The sequence below is a fragment of the Carya illinoinensis genome, chromosome 7 (assembly GCF_018687715.1).
Source record: "Carya illinoinensis cultivar Pawnee chromosome 7, C.illinoinensisPawnee_v1, whole genome shotgun sequence".
Lineage (NCBI taxonomy): Eukaryota > Viridiplantae > Streptophyta > Magnoliopsida > Fagales > Juglandaceae > Carya > Carya illinoinensis.
The window spans coordinates 1,289,424-1,315,245 of record NC_056758.1 but is presented as its reverse complement, the minus strand read 5'-3'; the positions used below and the strand labels follow the sequence as shown (position 1 = coordinate 1,315,245).

The 25,822-nt window shown below is 35.3% G+C and overlaps 3 protein-coding genes across 10 annotated transcripts; all 3 read left to right on the top strand.

Moving 5' to 3' along the window:
• Nucleotides 1-566: 566 nt before the first annotated feature.
• Nucleotides 567-13,926, top strand: LOC122315068 (coiled-coil domain-containing protein SCD2-like). Of its 6 annotated transcripts, none has more exons than XM_043130780.1 (19): nucleotides 567-709; nucleotides 979-1,041; nucleotides 1,182-1,493; nucleotides 2,465-2,826; nucleotides 3,334-3,406; nucleotides 3,594-3,635; nucleotides 3,963-4,025; nucleotides 4,724-4,773; nucleotides 4,853-4,880; nucleotides 6,059-6,130; nucleotides 6,254-6,364; nucleotides 6,453-6,513; nucleotides 7,971-8,078; nucleotides 8,236-8,357; nucleotides 9,159-9,228; nucleotides 9,916-9,957; nucleotides 10,518-10,558; nucleotides 13,114-13,243; nucleotides 13,500-13,926. In XM_043130780.1, the coding sequence occupies exons 3-19, from the start codon at nucleotides 1,191-1,193 to the stop codon at nucleotides 13,616-13,618; spliced, it is 1,797 nt and encodes a 598-aa protein (XP_042986714.1). In that variant the 5' UTR covers nucleotides 567-709; nucleotides 979-1,041; nucleotides 1,182-1,190; the 3' UTR covers nucleotides 13,619-13,926. The 6 variants fall into 6 exon arrangements, with proteins under 6 accessions (XP_042986714.1, XP_042986716.1, XP_042986715.1 ...); XM_043130782.1 differs by having other exon boundaries at nucleotides 979-1,056; XM_043130781.1 differs by having other exon boundaries at nucleotides 979-1,086.
• A 2,144-nt stretch (nucleotides 13,927-16,070) lies between these two features.
• LOC122315665 (superoxide dismutase [Cu-Zn] 4A) lies at nucleotides 16,071-19,556 on the top strand. 3 transcript variants are annotated; one of them, XM_043131725.1, is made up of 8 exons: nucleotides 16,071-16,227; nucleotides 17,445-17,533; nucleotides 17,622-17,723; nucleotides 17,852-17,947; nucleotides 18,107-18,138; nucleotides 18,210-18,285; nucleotides 18,987-19,040; nucleotides 19,379-19,556. In XM_043131725.1, the coding sequence occupies exons 2-8, from the start codon at nucleotides 17,458-17,460 to the stop codon at nucleotides 19,399-19,401; spliced, it is 459 nt and encodes a 152-aa protein (XP_042987659.1). In that variant the 5' UTR covers nucleotides 16,071-16,227; nucleotides 17,445-17,457; the 3' UTR covers nucleotides 19,402-19,556. The 3 variants fall into 3 exon arrangements, with proteins under 3 accessions (XP_042987659.1, XP_042987660.1, XP_042987661.1); XM_043131726.1 differs by having other exon boundaries at nucleotides 16,082-16,227; nucleotides 17,397-17,533; XM_043131727.1 differs by having other exon boundaries at nucleotides 16,088-16,227; nucleotides 17,431-17,533.
• Nucleotides 19,557-22,060: 2,504 nt separating this feature from the next.
• On the top strand, nucleotides 22,061-25,565 carry LOC122315662 (FRIGIDA-like protein 3). Its single transcript, XM_043131722.1, has 3 exons — nucleotides 22,061-23,187; nucleotides 24,170-24,342; nucleotides 24,468-25,565. Exons 1-3 carry the CDS (start codon nucleotides 22,209-22,211, stop codon nucleotides 25,365-25,367), a joined length of 2,052 nt encoding a protein of 683 aa, XP_042987656.1. The 5' UTR covers nucleotides 22,061-22,208; the 3' UTR covers nucleotides 25,368-25,565.
• Nucleotides 25,566-25,822: the final 257 nt, after the last annotated feature.

The following is a 25,822-nucleotide window of genomic DNA, read 5'->3' as shown; positions in this document are numbered from 1 at the left end:
TGATGGCTATGACCATCATAAATTCTCACTCGATTCTATTTTATTATACTCAAAATTTAATATAAAATCAAGTTCAACATCATAATATAATACTATTTTACTATAAGATCAAGATCATCGAGATAACGGTAAAGAAAATTCAATATAAGTTTAATATTTTCAAGACAATGGTGTAAAATAGAATAACACTAAATATAGTTTTAAGATATATAAATTTCACACATCTACTTTTAAAAAAAATGATTTATTATTAAAAAATAATTTTTTAAAGTGGATCCCAAATTTAAGATTTACAAAAAAAAATTACACAGAGCTTACACATTTTCAGACTAGAAATATTATTTTCAAAAATAAAAAAAAAAGATTTAGTCATAAATTTTATTTTTCACACACCTAATATATCATTGACTAATGTTTTCATTTTTTTTTTAAAGTTAGAATGCATTTGTTAATCCACGAGTTATGCGAGCAAATCTCCAAAAAAATAAAAACTCCAATGGAAGTTCTTTTTAACTTCTATTGATCATGATAAAAAGGCATAGTGGAGGCTGGACTTACCATAAGAAGAAAGAAAATCTTTGTCCAAATTGACCGTTACTCTTTCAAACCAAACGTGGCATTACATACGCCAAAACCTCCACTTTCACCTCCTTGCCTTAACGTTCTGATCCCATCATTTTCCAGCATTCTACACCAAAATCCTAGAAATGTAAGAAAGATTTGGAAATCTTTCGCATCGTTTTTTTTATTTTTTATTTCACTTTGATTGATAAATCTTTTGTTTTGTTTTTTTTTTTTAAAATAGTGGATTATCAACGATTTTTGCATGAAGGATCTGTTGTGATTAATTCATTTGCAGCCACTGTTTTTTTTCTTTTTCTTTTTCTTTTTCTTTTTATATATACTGTATCAACGATGTTGGGTTTGAGGCCTTTGGGCAAGAGATAATGATCAGATTATGTTTACTTGCACTCTAAGCAACCTCGTATCAGAAGATCAACTCATTCATCTTATCCCCTGAAGCCGTAATAATTACATTAGGTTTGTTTCAAAAAGGTTGTTTTTCTTGATGTCTATATATGTCAGGTAATGCATTTGTTTTTCATCAGAATTTGATTTATTTTTCTTTTGTTCCCCATTTGGATTCTTTTCTTTTTTCTTTTTAAATATTTTTTTTTCAGGCAATAGCGATGGACCGAATGAGACCGGTGTATATTAGACAGAAGAGCGCAACGGGGACGGGGACGCCGGGAGCACCATCATCGCCAATGATGTCGCCAAGGAATCGCCATGCACGGTCAGGGTCCATCACGGGGGCAAACTTGAAGAAGCAGAAAGCTGCAGCACAGAGGCTTGCGCAGGTGATGGCACATCAACAAGCCGATGAGAGTGATGAGGAGGATGATCTTTTTGATGATTATAGCACGACAGTGGGTGGTGTTGGGAGCATAGGGCTTGCAGGTGGACGGTCAGTGCGGTCTATCTCTCCAATGGTAATTGGCCTAATAACTATGTCTAACATTGAGTTTATCGAGTAATTTTGCAAAAAGAAACATGGTTTTTTGGTAGTTAAGAGTATTAGGATTCTATCTATGCATAGTTAATGACATTCACGAACTATTTTACTATGTTCATGGAACGGCAAGTACTATTATTGCTATGCAATTTTCAAGATAGCGCTAGTGGAATCAGAAAATGAAACTTGATATAGTACGGTGGAAATAATTATTAGAATTTTGAATAGCCACAATGTGATTATAAAAGAATGCATTATATTTATGAAAGAAGGTTTGTAGGGATTCAAACAATCAGTTTCCTTGGGCTATGCCTATTTACTTGGAATAAAATATCTCTTATTAATTATAAAAAAAGGGATTCAAACAATCTGTTTCCTTGAAGTCAAGAAGCATGTTGATATTTCTGTTTTAACTCGTATTTTGTACTATTGTAACACGTTGAAACTATCTCTACTGCTAATATTATGTAAGAAATTGTTAATGATATTGTCCTGATGAGTAGTTGTGGTGTAAGCAGCTGATCAAGCTTGTTCCTTTTTTCCTTTTCATCATTTGTCCTTTTGTATCCTTTCCTAAAGTGCATTGCATCATCATAAACTAACAGGAAATTATTCTGGTCAGACTAGAATAGACAATGTGGAAAACTTAACATGTTGGTCAGAATATCAAAATGAGTCTTGATGCATACTGTTTTCTCAGATCAGGACATTTTGAGGAACTTGTAAACTACTTATATCATGTTTAACCATTCTTATTTATGATCTTGTAATTTTTTTTTTTTTTAAATGGTGAGGAATATGGCACTTGGCATGTTAATAGATGTGGCTGATTTTATTTTATATTTTTTTTATGATTGCATTTGGGAAAGCAAGAAAAAATTATTCAAATTTCAATGTTGATAGTACTTATCTTATTTATATTTGATACTTCAATGTTGCTTTTATTAGACAGTTCGTTCAGTTCAAGAACAACCTCCATCTGCACGCTCTTCATCAGTTGGCCGATCTTCTCTATCTATCAACTCCGTCGAACAACCATCCTCAGCTCGTTCAACATCAGATAGCCGGCCATATCAATCCACAAACTCTGTGGAAAAACCTCTATCTGCTCGCTCTACAATAACTGGCCGATCCTCTCAGCCTACCAATTCCACTGAACAGCCTCCATCTGCTCATTCTACATCAGCTGCTCGTCCTCTTTTAGGAGTCAAGACAGTTCCCTTGGTACCATCTAGTGTACCAATATCACTAAGGCCTGCCACTTTTGCGATTCCATCAGAGTCTCCTATTGATAATAGGAGAGGCAAAAGGTATCTTGAAGCTCTAAGAATCATATCATCATCTTCTTCTTCATCTCTCTCCTTTGTGGGGTTAATAGTTGAAGCTAAGATATTTCATGTTTGTTTCCAATTTGTATATTCAATGTGGTTTTCTCCCATTAATCTGGCCTTTGAAGCTCGAAAAGACCAGATCAAATTCTATGAGGAATAATATTCGCCATTTGGACAATTTCACAACAGAAGTGAGGAATCCATGCCACCATTAAGCTTGTTTGGTGCCTGAGTTTGAAGAGCTTGGCTGTCATTCTGTTAGTAAATGTGTATGTACATGACTAGTGTTATGACGTGTACAGCACTACTTTTGTAAAACATCAGTTCCTACATGCTGTCACAAGGGCGTTTCAAAATACGTCTTCTATTTTTATACTTAGTTTATACTTATATAAAGAATACTTCTTCTAACAATTTGGATTCCAAATTTCCTTTAAACATTTGCTACTTGATAACTAATCCTTTGTAGTTTTGGACAATGAGCAGGCTGTCAATCGATTTGGGGAGTATGAACCTAAAAGAAACCTCTAATCAGAGTTCTTCTGCTCTACAAGATGAGGTATGGCTGCTTTTTAAGATGATATCATCTGTGCTTTTAAGGTCAATGGTTATTTATTGACTTGATTTGTAATGCCTGAAAGTTGCTTAATGCACTTCATTGCAATTAGCTTTTGCAATTGGGATACATTGCGAAAATTTTGTATCTTTATTGAGAATCTATTAATGAGGTATCAATTCCATTGCAGCTTGATATGCTACAGGAAGAAAATGGAAGTTTACTCGAAAAGGTGATGCCAACATTATTTTACACTTCGTTTTTGCCTGTATTGTAAAAATGTTTTACTCTAGCTTGTAGTGACAATGCTTTATTTTAAGGAGAATCATATTTTACTCATTCACATCAAACCAATTCTCTTTGGCTCTCGGTTGATGTTTGGGGAATGCAGCAATAGTAATCTCCAAAATTATCTTTATGATCAAACTGAGCACTTGTCATGTGAATATTGCTGTTGAGCAGAGAATTATAGTGTCCCCATGGTCTGATATAGATCATGTATCATATATTTATTTTGGTAACATATTCTGATATGTGCCAAAAAAATGTGCTTCTTCAGCTTCGACTTGCAGAGGAGAGGCTTGAGGAAGCAGAGGTGAGAGCTCGGCAACTTGAGAAACAGGTAATTGCTTATGAAAAGTAATATTTATAAGCCTTTTAACCATTATCCTTTCATCATCTCCTGATATAGCATCAAAGTTATTTGTAGGTAAGTGAAAAGTAACATAGTTTTCTAATCGTTTGCTGGCACATTAGGGAATGGATAAAATGCTTTGGAATAATATTTCTCATTGTTTGTAGTGAGTGGGACAACCAATTAGAGGATGTGTATAAGTAACAAAATGTCATTTTTTTTTTCTTTATGGTATTTAAGTGAGTAAGTGTTTTGGATTGATGCATTATTTTTACTTTTGTTGCATCCACCCATTTATTGTAATTATCTGAATAAATAAGAGACAACTGCATGGGCATAGATGATGCACTAGTCTATATATATGAATAGAGAGAAATAGACATATGATGGGGATAGCTTAATCCTTAAATAGATTTGGCCCTATTTTAGTAAGTGTTTTTTTGAAACTATATATCTTGAAAGCACGTAGAAACATGGTGTTTGTATGTTATTCATGTCTATAAGGAGTTATTTATTCTTGTACGAATTTCTGTACGAATTTCAGATGGACTTAATATTATGATTCTTAATTATTATCCTTCCAAGTCTTATGTTGCATTCTGGTGTGTTCAACTTGCTTATAGTTATGCAATTCTAGTCTCAATGGGATCTATCTTCCCTTTAATTGTTTATATGATTTTCTTTAGATTGCTACTCTTGGAGAAGGTGTAACTTTAGAAGCCCGCCTTTTAAGCAGGCAAGCTCAAGGTTCATTTGTAGTCGTGAATTTTGCTATGTTTTCTTTATACTAATTCTCTCTGTTTTTTACTCCTCAGAAAGGAGGCAGCCCTGCAGCAAAGGGAGGTTTGTGGTGCTAAGATCATTGTTATCTCTACACGACACAAAATTCTGCAAGCGTATAATCATATAATTTCTGACAATTCATTTACTTAAAAATATAGAAATATTTGGCACTTAAATGTTCTTGTATGCATTTTATGCTACCAAATCAATATGCATATATTCTGCACATCTTAATTCATATGGGATACTGAATCCAGACATGGACCCATGGCACACATATTCTTTAGTTCATGCTATTAGACTCTTTACACACCATACAACAGGCAGCCTGTTCATGTAAATATGGAGCACTCTTTACTTCTCAAATCAACACTTTATTTTCACCAGTATACCAGACTTGTTTTTTCATGGTCATTCAAGTTCTTTTTTCGAGGAAGTATTTTCTGTCCTTTCTGTGATGGCTCAAGCTTTGTTTTCAAAGGTATACTGACCTCGCCATTCATAAGCTTCTTTATTTGGGAGTTGCTGAATTATATCACTTTTGGTTGTTAGCATATTTAATTATTATTTTTTTGTTTGGGGAAAAAGACAGGAAACTATTGTTATCACAAGTCTTAAAGGTGTGCTTCGAAAATTTTGATTAAACAAACATAGATATAATAAAATGATCTTCACAATTTCACTTACAGCTGTTATATAAATCTTAAAAGAGATAATTGAAAGCCAAAAAATCAACAAGTTGATAATCCCTCCGTACAGTATGTGTATGCACCATGCTATTTGTATACATATTTAATTAATTAAAAAATCTAGTTGTGCAGGAGTCCACTACATGCTTGATAGATTATGAAGAACAAGTTGACTCTGCTGGTAAAATCCTTAGAACCATATCAATTATTAGGATACATTACAGAAGAAATCTGGCCAATAAAGAACAGAACAGACTGTAGGAACTTGGGCACAGACAAGATTTTGATATGGTGTACGAGTGTATCCTACTAATTGAACTATTTTTTTTTAAGTTTTAACATGGACAGAACATGACGTACAAATACTCTGTATCATATTGTATACTATTTCCAAGGATTTTGTCTCATTTTTGCTATATCACATGGTTGATGCTTGTTTGTTTAATTGATCGCCATGTTGTAGACAACAATCTCTTTGCTCTCTGTTTTGAAGTCTAACATCATACAGTTTGTCGATGAGATGATATATGACCACAATTTTCATTGCAGGCTGCTCTGAGAGTTGCTGCACAAACTCATGGTGTTAGTACTGAGACTGTTGCCCTCCGGACAGAAGCTGAGGTATCCCGAACTTCTAGCTTGTATGTTTGGTTCTTTCTTTTATTTTATACCTGTCATTATTTACTGGGGAAGAGAAATGTCTTGTGTATTTAAGTTTACACTTTCCCTGGAACTTTGACTTAGAATGCGAGGGATGAGGCAACATCTGCTCTGGAGCAGCTGCATGAAGCTGAATGTGAGCTAAAATCACTTCAAGTTATGACTCAGAGAATGATATTGACTCAGGAAGAGATGGTCTATTTTCAATTCTTACCCTATATTTGTAATATTGGTTTCCTTAAAACTCTATGAGTTAGAACGTGATTGGTGGTTTCTTTTATAGGAAGAAGTTGTTCTGAAGAGGTGTTGGCTTGCTCATTATTGGAGTTTATGTGTTCGACATGGTAAAGTTGTACATAACTTCAATTTTTCCATGTTTAATCTTTGTCTAAATGGAAACCTTTTTGCATTAGGCATACATACAGTTTGCAATCTTTTTATATTCTGGGCAAAATTTGAACATATGACTTACTCTTAACTGCCCCACCCTTTCTTTTCCGAACTAAGGGCCAAGGAACATATATTTTACTTAGTTGTTTGGTCATTCCAAATTCATGGCATGATGCATTTGATCTTACAGAAATATTATTTCCATGTTCGGTTGCATGAGGGAGGACTAAGGGCTTGTTTGGACACTTGGAGTGTCTCAGAATTATGTGAATAGTAGTGAAATTGGTTGTGAATAGTAGTAAAATGGTTTTAGTTAAAATGTTTTATTAGGTTTTGGGAAAGGAGAGAGAAAAAGTTGGGAAATGAGAGCTAAATTGTTTAATATTATTTTTGGGAACGGTGAGAGAAATGGTTTAATATTATTTTTGTTTTGAAGTTTGAAAAGCTTGTATTGATTTTTGTGTTTTATTTTTGTCACGATTAGGTAAATGATTAGATGAAAAAGTTGAAGATTTGAAATTGAAAAGTGTTTTGTATTTGAGTGATGTTTGGGAAGGAAATTGTGAGAAGTTTTGAGAATGTCTCATCTTATCTCATTTACCAAAAGTGCCTTTAAATAACAGTAGTGGAAAAGGATTTATGAATGAGGACATAACAGATAGTATGTTTTGATATAAAATAGAATTTTGGAAAGGAACAAACCCACCCAATTTAGTTGATTAGTATCAATCACAGATCCCAATAAATTGAGATTATGGGTTTGCTGAGTAGCTTAAGTTGACTGCACTTGTAAGCTTAAGGGCACTAAGTTTCGATCTTCTCTGTTCAGTTTTATCCTAGAATTGTGGGACGTACATATTCCCGTCTAAAATTTCCCAAGTTTAAAACTGCTTTAAAAAGTTAAATACACATTTCTTTGGAATTTAAGCTTTCTAGAAGTTGCTTCAGTAGATGCCCCCAAAGGTTAAATTAATAGCAATACTTGCTTGCTACTGACCAAAGTGAAGATCTGGATATTCGCAATAGATCATTTAGAAAGTGGGAGAATGCATTTAAGTCATGAGAAGTTAGGCTAATAGCTCCTCTAGTCTAATATATTGTACAAATCAACAAACCATGTTCTTTAACAGTTACTTGGTGTGACCCTGCAGCCCTTACAAAGGTTAAAAATGCAGTCTATGTTCTCTTCACTTGTGTAGTTTTATTGGTGAAACTTCTTTTTGTGCTTAGATGCTTTGGGTCCTACTCCAGTGGTAGCTTTCCTATTGATGTGATATTGTGGGGAAAATGTTTAAATAGAGAGAATTAATTCATGAAGTTACTGTTATGCCTTCTAACGTATTAATGAATTTGAGGACATTTAACATGAAAACTTCTTTGGTGACTCTTGGGCACTTGTAACTTTTGGCAGGTATTCACGCAGAGATTGCTGGAGCAAGATATGAGTACTGGTCGTCTTTAGTCTCTCAGCCTGTGGATGTCGTTTTAGCTGCTGGACAGAAAGCCAAGGAGGAGATCCGTAATAAGTTTTTCGAATGCCTTTCCATTTGTCTTTCATTTTTTTCTGCATGTTGTTGATGATAATGGATTTTCTATGTTGCTTTTTTATTTGTTGTACACATTCATTATACCTGAGTTTGACTCAATTGTCTTTTTTTGATCTCCATGCTAATCAGCAAATGATGATTTAGAGGAAAGAGAGAAATTTCCATGTGATTTGAATGAACTTTCTGGAGATGGGAATATTGAGAACATGCTTGTAGTTGAGAAAGGTCTGCGGGAACTGGCTTCACTAAAGGTTTCTGGTCATATCCTTGCTCTTCATAGTTTGGCAGACATCTATTTGTGAATATCATCTGTTTTCTCCTGAAAGTCTTCACAACCGATAAGTGCACATGAAAATCTGCAGTTTCCATGAATCTGCTATCTGTACTTCTGCTTGATGGGGAGTACCCAAAGAAAGATATGCATGTCCTAATAATGGACAGCTAAGCTTCATACACTGCCTCTTTTGCCTCTAGCTTTCTGCCTTCTTACTTGACACTTTAAAACAGTTGCATGTTTCACTCAAAAAAGTGATTCACGCTCCCAAAGTGGCATATTAAATTTATTCTTTCTACTGTTAACATTATCCTCTCTTTCTATTATCCAAGATAAATGCCTTATACAATCAATATCTGAACATTGCCATTTAATGTGTCACTTATTAAGTTGCTTGTGATTCTTTTGAAACAGCTTATACCAGCTCTCTAGTCATGACAAAAATTTAAGTTCTAACTTTTTAGAGATTGTTTATTAACTAATAGTAAACATTTGGACCTTCATTCTGTAATAGAATTCTTTTTAATTTGCATGCAATTAGTGCAGATATCTCTAAGGAGTTTGCCTAAGGAACCAAATGTTGGGACTTTTCGTTTTAGTGAATTGATGAAAATTTAACTTTGGTTTTTTTTCTCATCAGTTTATCTGTTAGCCAATTTAGGCAAAAAAGAACTGCCATTTTTGAACTACCATTTGTGTCAGATTCGTAGATTGTTTCTTATATTTATATTTAAAACAGTTTCTTATAACCAGATTTTTTTTATGAATTATTTGAAAGGTGGAGGAAGCAGTGGCTCTTGCAATGGCTCAAAACAGGCTACCAAGTTCACTGAGATATGGGGTCTCAGGTGTGAACTAATTATTGCTTTATAATTATCCCTTTTTTCTCTCCTTTTGGCCAGAAAATAATAGGACAATCGATTATGTGCAAAGAAATTGTAGCTTTTCATGTTCATTGCATTTTCAAATTCTTTTAAAGGAGATCTTCTCCAGTACTCCGGGTATTTTGGACAATGAACGGTTTGCATCCCATCAGTAAAAGGGTCAGCTAGATTTTGAACTACATGATCCAACTGCCGGTTGTCTATGCAAGCAAATGACTTTTATAAGAAGCGATCATTTAGTTTATATTTTATTCTTGTTCCCCGACTGCTGTCTTTGTGAATCTCACATGATTGTCTATGGTATGTGGACTTCACTAGAAACTTAAGGAATATTGTGTGAGATCAAGGAAAATTTGACAGGGACTGGGTAGCTGTTTGGCAGACTGACTTCTGGCACTGACTATTCCCATGACGTTATATAAATGATTTTTTTGTTTACTAAATAAAAACCATAGATGTAAGGCTTAACAGACAAAGAAAACGGGATCCCACCAATGGTCCTCCAAACAAAACAACCTGATCTGTATGGGCCAGAGAAAAGCATGATTGCTTGCTTAATCACACTGATCATTCCGCTTGTCTTTAAATATCATAAAAAGTGGCTTCTGGTTGTCTAACAAGTTTCTTTCCTACCTCTTGATTCGGGTGTAGAAGAGGTAAAGCTAGCATCTGAAGGACAGTTTGAAGCATTTGGTAAGTTTATATCACTCCACTATTTTAATTTTAGTTAAAGATTTTGCAAGATTGAGAATATATAAACTGATTTTATGCAAAAAGATTGAGATTTGGAACTTCATATCAGATAAATGCTTCATTTTGCACATTGCCTTCACCAGATAGAAAGGTGCTTAATGTGTTAATTATGCATACATAGAAAGCCCTGTACTTCTTGTTTAAAATTCACCACCTATTGGATTAATCTAAATTGGCCGTGTTTTTGTTCATGCTGATTGAAGACCCATACAATTAAAATAAGCTCATTGTGTGAATATACATTATTTTGTCATTTACTTGTTTTTTGTTTCAAGTCTATTTACAAGGTTCGTTTCTAGTCTTATTTAAAACAGTGTGTAGAACTTATTTTTTCCCCATATTAGTAGGAGAGTTGCCAATCTCCTCTGATTATGGTTGTCACTTGTAACCTTGTCTACGTGAACCTTACTGCTCATACAATGTCAGTGTTGGATTTTTCATCTCTTTGTTTTTATAAAGATGTTACAAGTATCTTCTAAAATAAATGTATTTTCTCTCAGAATTGAGCCCAGAGGAATGCGAAGAGGTGTTTTTTAAGCAGGTATGGAAACACCTTTATGGTTCAAAATTATTCTTTGGGTTGAAAAATGTGATGAGTTTGTTCACTGTATTGGCTTTATGTATCTTGGTTCTCATAGAGAGTTTCTTCGTTAGATTACAACAAAGTACCTTCAGCTCTTTTTTTTTTTTATCACTGCTTTGAACTCTTTTCTTTTTTCTACAATTCATCCATGGGAGGTTTGAAATGTCAGGTTGCATGTTGGGTAGCAGGGAAGGGCTAACTAACTAATAGCATGAAAGTAGGATAACTAGAAAAATTAGAGCATTGAACGTAAGGTTTAAATTTTACCTGTCAAATTTGACCGTTTCTTTCCTCTATGTACACGGCATTATCTTGAATGCTCTAAAAATGGTGCAAGTTGGAGGGCTACGTAGTTGCAGAAAATTAGAAATGTGCAGGAAAAAGGAAATATCAAAAGTGGGGGAAGGATCGGTTTGGTGCATGTTTATCCTATGGGCTGGATTAGATTATCTTGCTTGGATTTTGCTATACTGGGGGGGTAATAGTGATCTTGTGTTACTGAACACAATACCTTCTTATTATTCTTTTCCCCTGATAACTGTTCAAAGTTACTTAAAACCTGCCCTTTAAAATGATTATAATAAACATTTTGGATATTTAGTATGACCCTGAAAATTGATCCCTAACATATTTTAGATAGTTATTGTTAGGGATCAATTTTCCTGAGTGGAAGACTGTTGAGAATTTGAACCTCCCAAATTCACCCCCTAAAATCTACCCTTTGCAGGAATAATAAGAAAAAATAGAGAAATAATAATAACACAAGAAATTTACATGGAAACTCCAAAACAGGAGAAAAACCACCAGACCCAGATAAGAAAATTCACTATGTGAAAAATTGTTACAATCACACAATTTTTCTCCTCACCACACCCACAAAGCTACCCCACTAGTAAAACTTTAACTCTACACCTCTTCTCTTTTTACAAAAGGCTAATAGAGGAATTTAACTAAAGTCAAAAGTTATTAGATAAGTTTTCAACTGGTGCACTTAAACTAAAAGACTAAGCCTCTTATTTATAATACATGGCTTATGTCATTTTCATTAATCTCACCGATGTGGGACTAATTCAAGAAGCACAAGTCAACAATTTCCACCTTGCGACTTTAACTGGTCCCATAGCCAAGCTTCACCTCAATGAAGATCTTCATAACTTCCGCTATCATGCTTCACCATAAAAGCATACCCACGCAGAATAAATCAATTCCAAACATTTCACTTCGGCCCATGTCGAAAAACAACATTGTTGAAAATTATGGTGTAACTTCCACGTTTGGCTCTCCTGTAAGTTCATCAGCCATCGACATGAATTTTCACCACACACTCTGCATCAATGCCAAACCAATACCTGTGTGCAAATTTGTGGATCCGCTAACATTAACACATCCTTTATCATGGCAATTTTGGAAATTAGCGGCATGTCATGAGGATATACATGTCTCTTTTTTTATGGAGAGAGACACAACATTAGCATCAATACCAGTATCTTCATTTATTGACTTAGAGCCACTTGCCGAACCCGTTCCTTGTACTAGCCGTTTCACCAATCGCTAGTATCACTGCTGACTTCAGGGGTTGATCTGCCCTTTAACGCCTTGTGTAAACCAATTTCTCCACCTCAAATCTGACAAGATTTGAAGGCATACTTCCTGACATCGCTTTGATGAATTTACTGTAAAAATGAATAGTACCTCACTAAGTCAGTTCTCAGGAAAGATTGGAGGGTCACAATAGACACACTTAAAATTTCCAATCTCCTAGACAGAACCTCCTTAGACTGTACGTATTCACACTACCACACCAAATCTCCACCCCACAAAAAGAACTTAGTGGCTCTGATACCAATTGTTGAGAATTTGGACCTCCCAAATTCACCCCCCTAAAATCGACCATTTGCAGGAATAACAATAAAAATAGAGAAATAATAACAACAAAAGAAATTTACGTAAAAACTCCAAAACAGGAGAAAAACCACCAGATCCAGAGAAAAAAATTCACTATGTAAAAAATTGTTACAATCACACAATTTTTCTCCTCACCACACCCACAAAGCTACCCCACTAGTAAAATTTTAACTTTACACCTCTTCCCTTTTTACAAAAAGCTAATAGAGGAATTTAACTGAAGTCAAAAGTTACTAGATAAGCTTTCAACTGGTGCACTTAAACTAAGAAGCTAAGCCTCTTATTTATAATACATGGCTTATACCATTTTCATTAATCTCACCGATGTGGGACTAATTCAAGGAGCATAAGTCAACAAAGACAAAAAAGTTTTGCCTTTTATGTGGTCTCCCTGTGTTGGGAACTTACGACCAGAATCAAATGATTTTGAAGGGTGGTTAAATCAATTGGCATACATCAGGGATCCCCCTTTATCTTTTGAAGGTTGGTTAAGGAATAACTTGATAGGCATGATTAAGAGGAGGTCTTGCATATAATTCAAAGAGCTCGTGACGACAATTTTCTTTTGAAGTTGAATGGATTCTTGGATCACTGTCATGTTCTTGTAGGCTTGGCTTAAATATTTCTGGAGAAGAGCAAAAAACTATGGGCTGGAAAGAGACATAGCAGATGAGCGTTTGCAATTCTGGATCAACTATAACACGAAGTCACCACCTACCTCACACGATGCAGTTGATGGTATCCTCTTTTGCTCTCTTGTTCACAGGGTTGTTCAACAATGTTAATTTTCTTTTGGTACCTTAAATATTACAATCTTTGGACTGAACTTCAGAATCTTTCCCCACATAACATCTCCAATCTGAAAATTGTCAGGCTTTTTGTGAGACTTGGAAGGAGTCCCATTTATGTCTTGGTCCCCTAATTTCAAGTGTTTTATTAGTCTTTCCTATATATTTTGAATCTGGAATTTGATTCATCTATGATACATGCACAGTTGAGCGTGGCCTTCTGGAGCTCAGGAAGCTAGGTATTGAAACCCAACTATGGGAACAATCTCGCAAGTGGCTCGAGCAAGACTCCACCTCTAAGCCATATACTCAGTCTAACTTCTAATACACATTGTAACTTTACAGAAATTGATGTTTGAGAGAATCTATATTCCTCTGTGTTCACTTGTTAAACAAATGAGAGAGCATTCCCTAGGCTGCATATTGTGAAGCACATCTCATTCCATCATTGACTATTTATGTTAGATTATCCAAAGTGGTTACCTGGTAATTTCACTTATTATATCAGAGAGATGTTTGGTTTGCAAAGAAATCATTTAAAAGCAAATTTACACATTGATGTAAATATGTGTGGTACCTCAGGTTGTAAAGATCTTTTATTATAAAATAGATCTAACTTATCAAATTGAGACACATTAGTTTGTAAGTTTTCTCTTGTAGTAGGGGTGGCAATTCATGTTCACAGGTCATATTCGTGTCATGTCAAATTATGAATATTAGATTATATGGTATTAGAGACTAATGGTTACACGTCATTTCAATTATTGTATTAGAGAAATGTTTAGTCTACAAAACTAAACTCATAAATTGATGTAGATTAGCGTGCTATGTTAGATTTAAATATCTTTTATCATAAAATAGATCTGATGTCTCTTTTTGAACTACATCAGTTTGTAAGTTTGCTTTTATAAAACATATTTATAGATATAGCACCTCTCCTTGTATTATATATATAAATATATATAATATATATAAATGTGGAGCAACCCAGCTGTGCTGTGATGCTGGATCACAATGCAATGATTTAAATCCATCTCTTTACCGAGTCATGCCATCCTTGTCCAGGTCGAGAGATTTGACTTATTCCTATCTCAGCTTCATGGCTAAATTTAGATTAACAAGGGACGATTGCAGCACAACTGTGTTTTCTCAATCATAAATACCTTAATTTAAATCAATAATGGAAGAAAGGGCGAGGTGAGGTTCTCAACAAAAGCTCATTTTAGAACAGAAATTTTCTAAAACTGAAAAAGGGCAATGGACTAAATAAATTTGATTGGGCTCGTATTCCTTTACAAAGACAAGGAGGGAACTGCCTAAAAGGAAGATTGCTGGGATGTGGGCTGCAGTTTCAAAGTCACAACGCAGATGGAGCACTGCAATGGTTAGTATTGGTGATTTTGATTATTGAGTTTTTTCATGAATGATTAGTTAGGGAAAGAAAGAACATAGTTGAATAGGTGGAAAAAGATTGATTTTGGCTTTGCCGCAAATATTAAAGACATGCACAAGATCAAGATCACTCATGCATTCCTTGTGATGGGGGGAGTATGATGAGGCAAAGACACATGAAAGCTCACAAGGCATTTATCGGTTGGAGATGGGTATCAGGAGAGCGGTATCAGGAGAGCCATTTATGAGACCGATGGCCGTGTGGTGCTTGTATTTTATGGGGAAATACAACATAGTTGAATAGGTGGAAATAGATTGATTTTGGCTTTGCCTCAAATATTAAAGACATGCACAAGATCAAGATCACTCATGCATTCCTTGAGATGGGGGGAGTATGATGAGGCAAAGACACATGAAAGCTCACAAGGCATTTATCGGTTGGAGATGGGTATCAGGAGAGCCATTTATGAGACCGATGGCCGTGTGGTGCTTTTATTTCTTGGGTTCCCCATAAAAATGGTAAAATGAGGCTTGAAAGGGAAGAGTTCATCCCTCTTCTTCCTTAGTTTTAATATTGAAAGAACTAAATATATTGGAAAAAGTTGGTCATGAGTCTTGACCATGATATCAACTTTTATAGACATCATCTAATTATAAAACAACGGTTTATCTGATGATATTAGTTTCCATCCATTTATTAACAATTTTTTTTCTTTTAACGGTATAGGTCACTTTATAAAATAAATTCACAAACTGACGTGATTTTATAGAATTCATTAGATCTACTTTATAATAACAGTAACTTTACAATATAACGTATCACATTAAGCCACTTTAATTTGTGGATTTACTTTTATAATATTCTTTTGTGACTAAAATATTTTTTATATAGATATAATAATACAGAAGACATTTATTGCCTAAAATGGAAGAAATGAAATTTAGGTTTGTTTACCTAAACTTAAATTATCTCATCTTATTATTACAACTTTTTTAAATTTTCATACAAAATATAATAAATAATTTAACTTTTTTAAATATTAAAATAAAATTAATATTAAAAAATTATATTGTAATAATATTTTATTTAATTTTTAATAAAATATTTTATTTTATTTTATTTAAACTGTATAATTAAACGAGACTGTAAAAAAACTTTTGAGCGAAAGAAAAAAAAAAAAACAAAACAAAATGGAAACACTTTTTATATTTTTGTTCAATCTTTTAAGTGGGTAGCCCATAATAAATCTGAGACGACAAAGAAGTGAGCCCAGCCCATTTAAGATGCAGTCGAGGTAGATCACTCTCAGAAGTGCCACGTACCAACTGGTCAAACCCGTCCAAAAGTGGGCAGTTGGAGGAACAACCTAGAATAAACGCAACCGGCTCAGCGAGTCAGCGTGTCTACTCACTTGCCCATCTATTTTTCGACACTCACGCTGATCCCTATAATTATAAGCGGTCGAGGCAGCAGCTCCGCTTGATTTCAGATTCTCACTTCAATCTATCTCTCAGCTAAGCTCTCTTGAGGGGTGTTCTGGGGTGAGCACTGAAACTCTTCTCGCTCTCTGTCTTTTTTTAACTCCGGGTTTTTCCCTTCTTTGGTTTAGGTTGTTCTTTAACGATCTGGGTTTTGTTTATTTTAATCCGATTCTTTAAAATTTCTCCTTTCCGGAATTTAGCTGTATTTTCTTTTGATCTCGAAGATCTACTTCTTTCTCTTGTTTATATCACTGTTCTTGTTTCGTCAATTTGGCTTTTGAGGAAGTTTTATTGGAGTATGTGCTTAAGTTTGTGAATTTTGATCCTTTTTCATAGATATAGCATCGTCTCTTGATTAGGTGAGTTTTTTATACCTGTGAGTTGATTCATCCCTTCTATTCTCTCTAAGATTGCTGCTAATCATTCCAGACACTATACCTATTTTTATTTTATTTTAAATTTTAAATTTATTTATTTTTATTATTTTTGTTTTATTTTTTCTAAAATAATTGATTTATTTTCCTCCTCATCCTTATATCACATATTTGTTAAGGGGAAAAAAATAAATAGAAAAAAAAAATCATGTGTGATGTAGGGATGATGGCAGAATTTTTCATTCTCTTTATTCTTGCTTCGGTTTTGTATGGTTCTTTTGTTTTACTCTTTTGTTGGAATGTGGATGTAATTAAAAAAATTGGAGTGAAATAGTGAATAAAGCAACCCATATATAACATATATTTTGCGTTCTATTGCTGGAAAAAATAAATAAATAAATACTTACCTCAAATAGACCATATGTTCATATAAGCTAAGTTAAATGTTTTTGCTTAGGAATAGTCTAGCTATTTTTTATGCTTTTCCGCTCATTTCATATTTTTGGTTGTTATGCTTATCTTAAACCAAGAGGATTCTGTTTCTGGATATGTGCTAGAAACCTGTTTGCCAGCTTCAAACTAGAGACTGAAATTACTATTATATATTTCAATTTTCTGTTTTTCAGAATAGGTTTCCTGCCAAAAATAAATGAACATTCAAGATTTAGATTATCCCAAATTTGGAATCGAACCTTCTTTTTGGTTACCTGAATGTAATCGAATAGGGTTTATGAATCCAATTACCATAACCCAAGCATACTTTGAGCAATTCAGCTTTTTTATCGTTCTAGATTAACATTTTTATTAGTTGTATTTTCTTTCTAAATCTAGTTTTCCCTCTTATTTCCCTTTTAGGGTCGTCTTATGTTACATTACATTGCCCTGACAGTCTGTCTCATTTAGATCACATAGAACAATGGTGAAGGCTGTGGCTGTTCTTGGAAACAGTGAGGGTGTCAAGGGTACTATTCACTTCACGCAAGAAGCTGATGGTAACTTCAATATCCTGTCTGATCATTCAGGGTATGTAGATTGCTATTTTCCTATTTAAACTAATCATTTTTGTTCCGAAATTTTCAGGCTCTACTAAAGTAACTGGAAATGTTTCTGGCCTTAGGCCTGGTCTCCATGGCTTCCATGTTCATGCACTTGGGGACACGACAAATGGTTGCATGTCAACTGGTATAGCTCTAAGATATAATGCTGATTTCTTTGAATGTAAAGCATCCAGGGGAAATCCAAGTAAACCCCACTTTGTTCCACATACATTACCTTTTGTCTTTACATTTTTTTAATCTACCTGCTTGTAGGACCACATTTCAACCCTGCTGGCAAAGAGCATGGTGCTCCAGTGGATGAGAACCGTCATGCTGGTGATCTGGGAAATATCACTGCTGGTGCAGATGGTACGTGTTGCTTTGTTTCTACAGTCTTCAACCTGTTCACTATTTATGTTATACTATTTATGTTTTTGTTTCTGTTAGTTGACTTGTACAAAGGCTTGAGAGAGAATGTAATGACACTTGTTACTCACTAACACTCTCAACACGACTCTTGTCATACAGGCGCAGCCAAAATCGAAATAACTGACAAGCAGGTGTGTTTCATACTCTGCATACTGTTTATTTCTTTGGTTCCTATTTACTCATGCACTTTAGATATTTGCAGATTCCGCTTTCTGGACCAAATTCCATTATTGGAAGGGCCATTGTTGTCCATGCAGATCCAGATGATCTTGGCAAGGGTAACTTTTTGACAAATTCCTCTCTAGTCACGATTTGTGTCCATGGAATTTCATGAATTGTGTCGTCCTAGAGTGAACAAGAAGCAAGAGGTTATCGTGTTGTCCTCTAGTAAACAAGAAGTGAGAGTAAGGGCTTTTCCTTTCTTGTGGGGTAAAGGTCGGCCCTTAAAGCTAAAGCTCTAGATGTATAGTAAATTTAGAAATGTGGCATTTTGATATCTCCTTTTAAGTTTGTCATATTTGGCAATAACACTGGCGCTCTAATTCTTGACACTTATGTCAAAAAGAGCATTGTATTGGAAAGCATTGCTTGTTTCCAAAGCGGCAGCAGCTGGTCATAGCCACCCCTTAATGATCTATTTAAGGAACTGATTTTCCAATACTGAAATTATTGGTAATTGAAGTTTTCCGATTTTCCTTGATGCTTTTGACTGTGCTCCAAAAGGTGCAGTAGGTATCTTCCTAGCAGTACATGTAGACTGGGGCTGTATGTTTCACTGATTGATTATTATTTTTCGTGATTTTACTTGCTAGCACTCTATATTTATTGAATACTTATAAAAAATATTTTTTAAATACTTTTGTAAATGTTATCCGCTCTCAATGGTTGAAAACAATTTTCTTGTGCACATGGCAGACCTGCCATAACTGATAACCGTTATCATGTACTTAATCTTTTCAGTCATTGTTTCTATATCCAGGGGGACATGAACTTAGCAAAAGCACTGGAAATGCTGGTGGCCGATTAGCTTGTGGTATGTAAATTTGCCATATTAGCTTAGATTATACTCTTTAGTATTTCTAGAGACTAGGCCAATCACATAATTGATGATAATGGTACGCGAGTAGAATTTTATGGTTGATCGTTTCTAGGTGCGCCCTACCAGGTAGGTGGGAAATATCCTTTTGAAAAGAAAAAGATTTCGAGTTGTATCTGATGCTCTTTCTCCCTCCCTCTCCGTGGCTGAAAATATAGCGTTTTGTGTCTATTTTGATCTTTGAAAAAATGGACACTGGTTTTTCCTAGTTTCTTTAATTTGGTTTCACCTTCTGTTCATATGATGTTAATGTCATCTCTCGGTATTTTGTGAAGGTATTATTGGTCTCCAAGGATGAACTGCTCCTCCCAATCCCGCTCATGCAGAACATACGTACTGCTCGTATGCTTGTGAAGGACTCGAGCTAAACTCTTAAATAAACGACGAACCTTTTTCAACTTTGTTTTGGGTGTCTGCTTTTGTGATCATAAATTGGGTGCTACCTTGCTTCTCTCTCTCTCTCTCTCTCTCTCTCTCTCTCTCTCTCTCTCAAATGACTATGCCAAGGTTTTACCATTTTACCAATATCTTTTATTTAGCATGCCCAGACCCGCCGGTAGAATTTCTTCAAAAATTCGATATAATCAGGCATGTTGCAGTCCGATGTTCGAGACACAGGATTTCTACTTCATTATTGGGCCATACGCTATGGTCTCACATGCATGCCTATCAAAAGCTATCTTGATTTTGGCCTTTCGTTTTGGCCGTATGCTTTCGAGGCTGCAAAGGTTATCTAGATTGGCTAACTTATCTCAACGCCTCATGCGTTCAAATAATCATTTGGGGCTATACTCTAGTGAAAAGTTAGTGATTTAACCAATTTTGTATATGAAAATTTTTGAGAAGTTAGCAATTTAACCAGTTTTGTGAAAGAAACTTTTGAGGGTGTGGTCTAATCTATGGGTTCGGTGTTTACTTCTATGCCATGGAGAGGTTCACGACATTAAAAAAAAAAAAAAAAAAACAAGTTTGGCTAACCTATCAAAGGAGCAATTAGAACATCCAAAAGAATTAGGTGAACGAGTTGTGTTATGCTAGATATATGTTCTATCTTATCATTCTCCGTAGTCTTGTAGGGTGAATACATGCGAAACTATAACAGTGGAGATGAAAGGTGAAGTTGCCTGATCCGGTTGGTTCTGATTCTTAGTAGGTGGAACACGTCAAACGTCAATATGAAATCTGATTAACTTGTGTAGAAAAGGTTCTAGACCAAGATTATGGAGAACTTAAAGCTCAAACTAGGGACGACAATTGAGTAAAGCTCTCTCTATTGTCGAAAAGAAAGAAAACCAGATACATGAAGCACGAAATTTCCCTTCAAATGCTGAGGAAGTTTGGGAAATTGAATAATAAGCAGCAGTTGTAGCAGTAGCATCAATATTAGCCGGTCCATCAGTCAAACCATTCCCTTCCCTATAAACATGAGAACTCTCGTGAGACACTTGAGAACAATGCTCCAAAATGTCATCCCACAAAATGCTAAGATCTCTATGGCGCTTGAGTTCCATTTTCTTTTTCTTTCAATTTACAGCCAGTCCACCACCAGATCCTCCCCTTTTAGCTGATAACAAAGAGCAGTAGACCAAATTTCAATGCTATAAGCCTAAAACTCAGCATATGTATTTGTTCCTTCGCCCAAGAAACAACAAAACCCATAGAAGGGAAGAGCCAGAATGAGATTGAATCAGCCTTCCACAACTAGCAGAACCCAGATTCCCCTTAGATGCCCCATCCAAGATTATCTTAAGCTTGCCAATGGGTGGGAAAAACCATTTCATCAGAACCTTGTAACCTTCATCTTACCACCATTTTCGAAGCAAATTGAGAGCAATAATTGACTTGGAGCTAGAAATAAGTTTAACAAACTTCAACGGGTTATGGACAAGTTACACAGAGGCCATTTGTAAAAAAAAGTGGATCCAACTAAAAAATAATAGTTTTTTTACAGTTTTTTAAAGCAGGGTCTACCTTTTTATAAAGCTTTGCGCGTAATTTGTCTATTTGAAACTTATACAAATAATTTTTCTCTGCAATAACTTGCAAAATAATACAGATCCTTAATGGGCAGTGTAGAATTCAATATATGAGAAAAATAAAAAAATTATAACGATGAGAGTCATAGCAGATTTAGCGAAAACCTCTCATTTATGTGCTTCTAAGTTCAAGAATCCATTCCATTACTTGAGTCCTCAAGAGTATTTATTAATCTATCAAAACTCATATTATAGCCTTCAAATAGCTATATCCCAACTATCGCCAGTAGGCAAATAGCATATCGATTGATCCTGACACAATCTTGATGGATAAATGTTTTTAATATTTTAACTTTTTTTTTTTTTTTTTTGGGTAGTTTGAGGTTGTAATGCCTTAGTTTTGCTTGTTTATGGTGCACACTACAAAACACATGTTAATTATGGGGTAGAAAGTTTACTTTCCCCTTTTAATTAATAATGATATTGTGTTAATTAAAAAAATAAATCAATTAAGCAACTAATGAACTTATTCCAAATTAAATGAATTGATCATAGACATATAATAGCTCAAGATTCGAACAAAATTTGAGAGTAATGTTGAGTATAAATTTTAAATAGACAAGTCTCGCATATACTTTTGGTAAAAAAGTCCTAAAAAAATATATATTTTTTTTTTACACTTTTAAAGTGGAATCTACTTTTTTACAAAAGATTTGTGTGGATTTTATTTATTTAAAATTTATACAATTCATTTTTCATAATGAATTTTCTTTTAATTTGAATTATTTACGAGTTCTGTATAATCATAAAATAAGTTAAAATGTCAAGAATATACTTAAATCACCTGTAAAATATGTTGGAAAATAAGTTTACAATTAGTTTTTATCTTTTAATGTAATAGAAAATTTTATATTTTATAAAATAAAATATATAAATTAAAAAGATTTTAAATATTGGATTATAAATCAATATTTTTACTGTTAATAAAGATATAACGTATCAGTGTAGAACGCTTATGGTTCTTCTCCCGTCTTTGTATTCCTCGAAGGGCAAAATCGAAAGGTCGATCGAGAATTGATTTGAGATACGTACCTTTCCCATTCCGTTTCGAGGGCTTTCTGTCACCGAAATGTCATCGCCGTTGGGGGAAGTCTCTGCAGACGTTCAACCGGCAGATTTGAAGAAACCGAACCTCCGCAAAGCATTCAACCTCCTTAAAACCCACGCCGCTGCGGTTGCCAACTTCACCCTTCAATGGCAGGATCTGGAGGACCACTTCAACTCCATCCACGACTCAATCGAAGCCAAACTCCAACAACTCCAATCCAACCAGAACCAAACCGCTTCAGGCCTCCAATCTCAAGCCAAATCACTAGATGTCAAACTCGATTCTGCAGATACCCAATTCACTCCGACTCTTCAATCCCAGGACAAATGCAAAGAGATCCAATTTACTTCTAAAGAGACCCAATTGGTTCCACCCATTCTATCCCAATTCGATTCTAACGAAACCGAGTCGATTCCTGCCCTTAAATCAGAAACGAAGTCAAAAGAAACCCAAGTGACAACCCTTCAAAACCGAAAAAAAAAGGAAGAATCTTGGCCTGAAAATGCCTCTTTTAATGGCATTCCGATATATGATGGGAAAGAGTTGTTATTGTACGTGAATGAGCATTTAAAAGATCTCGCATCGTTGCGCAATGATATATGTAATGCGCTCAAGCTTTCGGTGGATTCTGGAAAGCTAGTGTTGGAGGCAATGAAATGGTTTTATTTACCAGAGTTAAAGAAGGGGGATATGAATATTGAGGTTTCTACCAGAAGGAAGAATTGTGTGCTATTGTTGGAGGAGTTGATGAGAGTGAGACCACTGATTAAAGCAGACGTGAGAGAAGAAGCTGTGAAACTAGCCCTTGAGTGGAAGGCAAATATAAGATTCGCAGCGAATAGTTCGTTGGAGGTTTATGGTTTTCTATTGCTTTTGGGTGCCTTTGGGCTAGTGAGTGAGTTTGATGGCGACGAGGTTTTGAAGCTTTTTGATAGTGTTAAACAGCGTAAGCAGGCTACTGAGTTGTTTCGGGCTCTTGGTTTTGCTGATGATGCCTCTGGTGAGTTTCAGAAAAATTCTTGTTTTTTTAACTAGAAATTATCATGACTATATACTTTAGAGTTTTTCGGTTGCTATTATTTCAATTTATTTGATATTCTAGTGCTTTTTGAAGAGGTAAATCAGTGGCCTTAGAACTGCCTGAAGCTTGACCATCTCTCAAGTCCGGTTGATTAGTTTGAATGCTTTTATTTGAACATGCATGTAATATTCTACCGAGTTGATGCTTTTACCTTAAGGAAGTTCTTCCATGACGGTGATTGGTGAGTCCCATATTTGATGAGACCCCGTGTACCGAAGCTTGCATTAATTCTTGGCAGTGAGCATGAGACATTCATCTTGTATCTTTTGGTGCTTAAGAATTGTTGCAGTGATAGTCTCTTACCTAAACGGCATCTTTCAATGCTGGATGACTTGCTGTGTCTTAGTGCTTGCGATTCGGATACTTATTCAATTTTTTTTTTTTTTTATTATGTACTTTTGGACATTGCGTTCTTTATCTAGATTTAGAAAAAGTAGTTGCGTGGCTCTTATATCATTTTTAATGTTTTTGTTTGACTGGCACCGGGTGTCCAGGATCAAAGTCCCGGGAGCACAGGCTCACTTTCAATGTTTCTCCTAGTTTATGAGGGACCTGGGTATCGCTTCAGGTTGTAATTGCCTCATGGTATCACTTGATTGTTTTATATGTACGTTACTTTTAGCAAGTGGGTTCTCTTTTCCAAAGAGAATACTGTGAGTTTGCTCTTGCTGCTGTGAATATCTGTACTTCTACATGTAGAAGCTATTGTTACAGTTTGCTTTATGGTTCAAATTTTTGTCTCTTACTAGTCTTTTCCCGCTGCTATTGTGGTCTCCAGATGCACCTATCAAGGTTTTGTTCCCAGATTTTTAATCAAGCAATTTTGATTATTTTGTTGCTTTTTCATATTCTGTTTCCTGATATCTAATGGAAAGCCTGCAATTCTGTCTACATGTCCCAGATTTTATTCAAAAACTCATTTCACAGAATAAGCGACTTGATGCTGTCAGATTTATTCATGCATTCGAACTGGTTGATGAATTCCCTCCTGTACCACTGCTTAAAGCCCATTTGAAGGATACCAAGAAGTTTGCAAGGATGGGCTGCAGGGGAAAAAAAACTCTTAAAGCGCAGGTACATTTGCCCCTTCTTTTTCTTTATCACAATTTCCTTTAATGACTGCGATCATAGTTGTTTTTCTCATACTATCTTTCATTAAACTTTTTTTTTGTAAGTATCTTTCATTAACCTACTCACAGGATGAGGCAACAGGTAAAGAAATAGCTGCAATAAAGGCTGTAATAAAATGTGTTAATGATTACAACCTTGGATCCCAATACTCTCCCGATAACCTCAGAAACCGCATCCAGCAGCTGAGAAAGAGTAGAAAAGAAAAAGCTTTGCAGCTGAGAAAGCCCAGCATTGAGAGAGAGGTTACCGCAACAGCCTCAGGCCCAAAGGACCAGGTGCAACAATGGGGTGCAAATAAACGTACTTCCCCTAAGTGGCAAGCTCAGTCGAATCAACAGAACAGAAAGAAGCATCCTCGGAGGGATGCATTGCATGCATCTGAAAATGAAGGTTTCTCAAACCATTTGGTACAGCCATCTTATCATCAGCCAGCAGGCTTCTTAGTGAGCCAAGGTGCTGAGTTCTATGGAACGGCTACAGCAGCACCTATCCCAAATGTTCCAGTTGGTGTCACTTCCACCATCCACACCAGGCAACCAGCTCATCATCATCATCATCCAGAAAGCTCAGTCACTGGTCAGGATGTGCACTACTTAGCACCATCAGCTGGAATGTATAGTTTGTCACGTTCCTCTCCTGAGCCCCCTATTGCAAGTGTATCAGCTAGTCGATATGGTTTTCTGCATTCTGGCTCCGTTATCGAACACCGGAGCTCACCAACTGGACGTTATGGATTGTTGGTGAACTCGACTGCTGAACACTATGGAATGGGCAGTGCAGGTATGACCTCATTTGCTGGGCAGTATGGAACAAGTGCTGCAAATGGTAGTAACACTGGACGGATTGGATCAGCTGGTTTCCATTCAAGCATGCGCATTGCTCCCGAATCAAGTCCTGACAGATCCATTTTGTATTTCACAGGAAACCCATCAAGGATCTCAAATTATTATGATAGGTATGGATCTTAGAGTAAATGGCTATGATACCCTGTCTCAGTGCCCCCTATCCATGTATCATATTTTGATATTGCACTTTACAAGAAGTTGTAATTCTGTCATTTCCATTTCGGTTTTATTTTTGATTCAGTTCGAACAACCTTTAGGGGAATTCTGTTTCCGCTCCCTGATATCCTCTTCTCTTTTAAATAAATTTAGCTTGTCTGGAAATTATTGTCTATGGCTTGATGGTAGAAAGCTAAATCTCATGACACTGTTCTTCTATTTCTTCTTCAAACTTTTTCTTCTCTTTTCCTTTCATGTGGCAAATTCTTGATACAGGATTGGATTTCGATTCGTGCTACATCTATATTTACCTTTTTTTCTTCTTTTTTTCTTTTTTAATTTTTTAATTTTTTTTTTTTTTTAATGTCGGGAACCTATCTAAAGCAAGACCCTTCGAACCATCTATATTTATCATTTTGGGG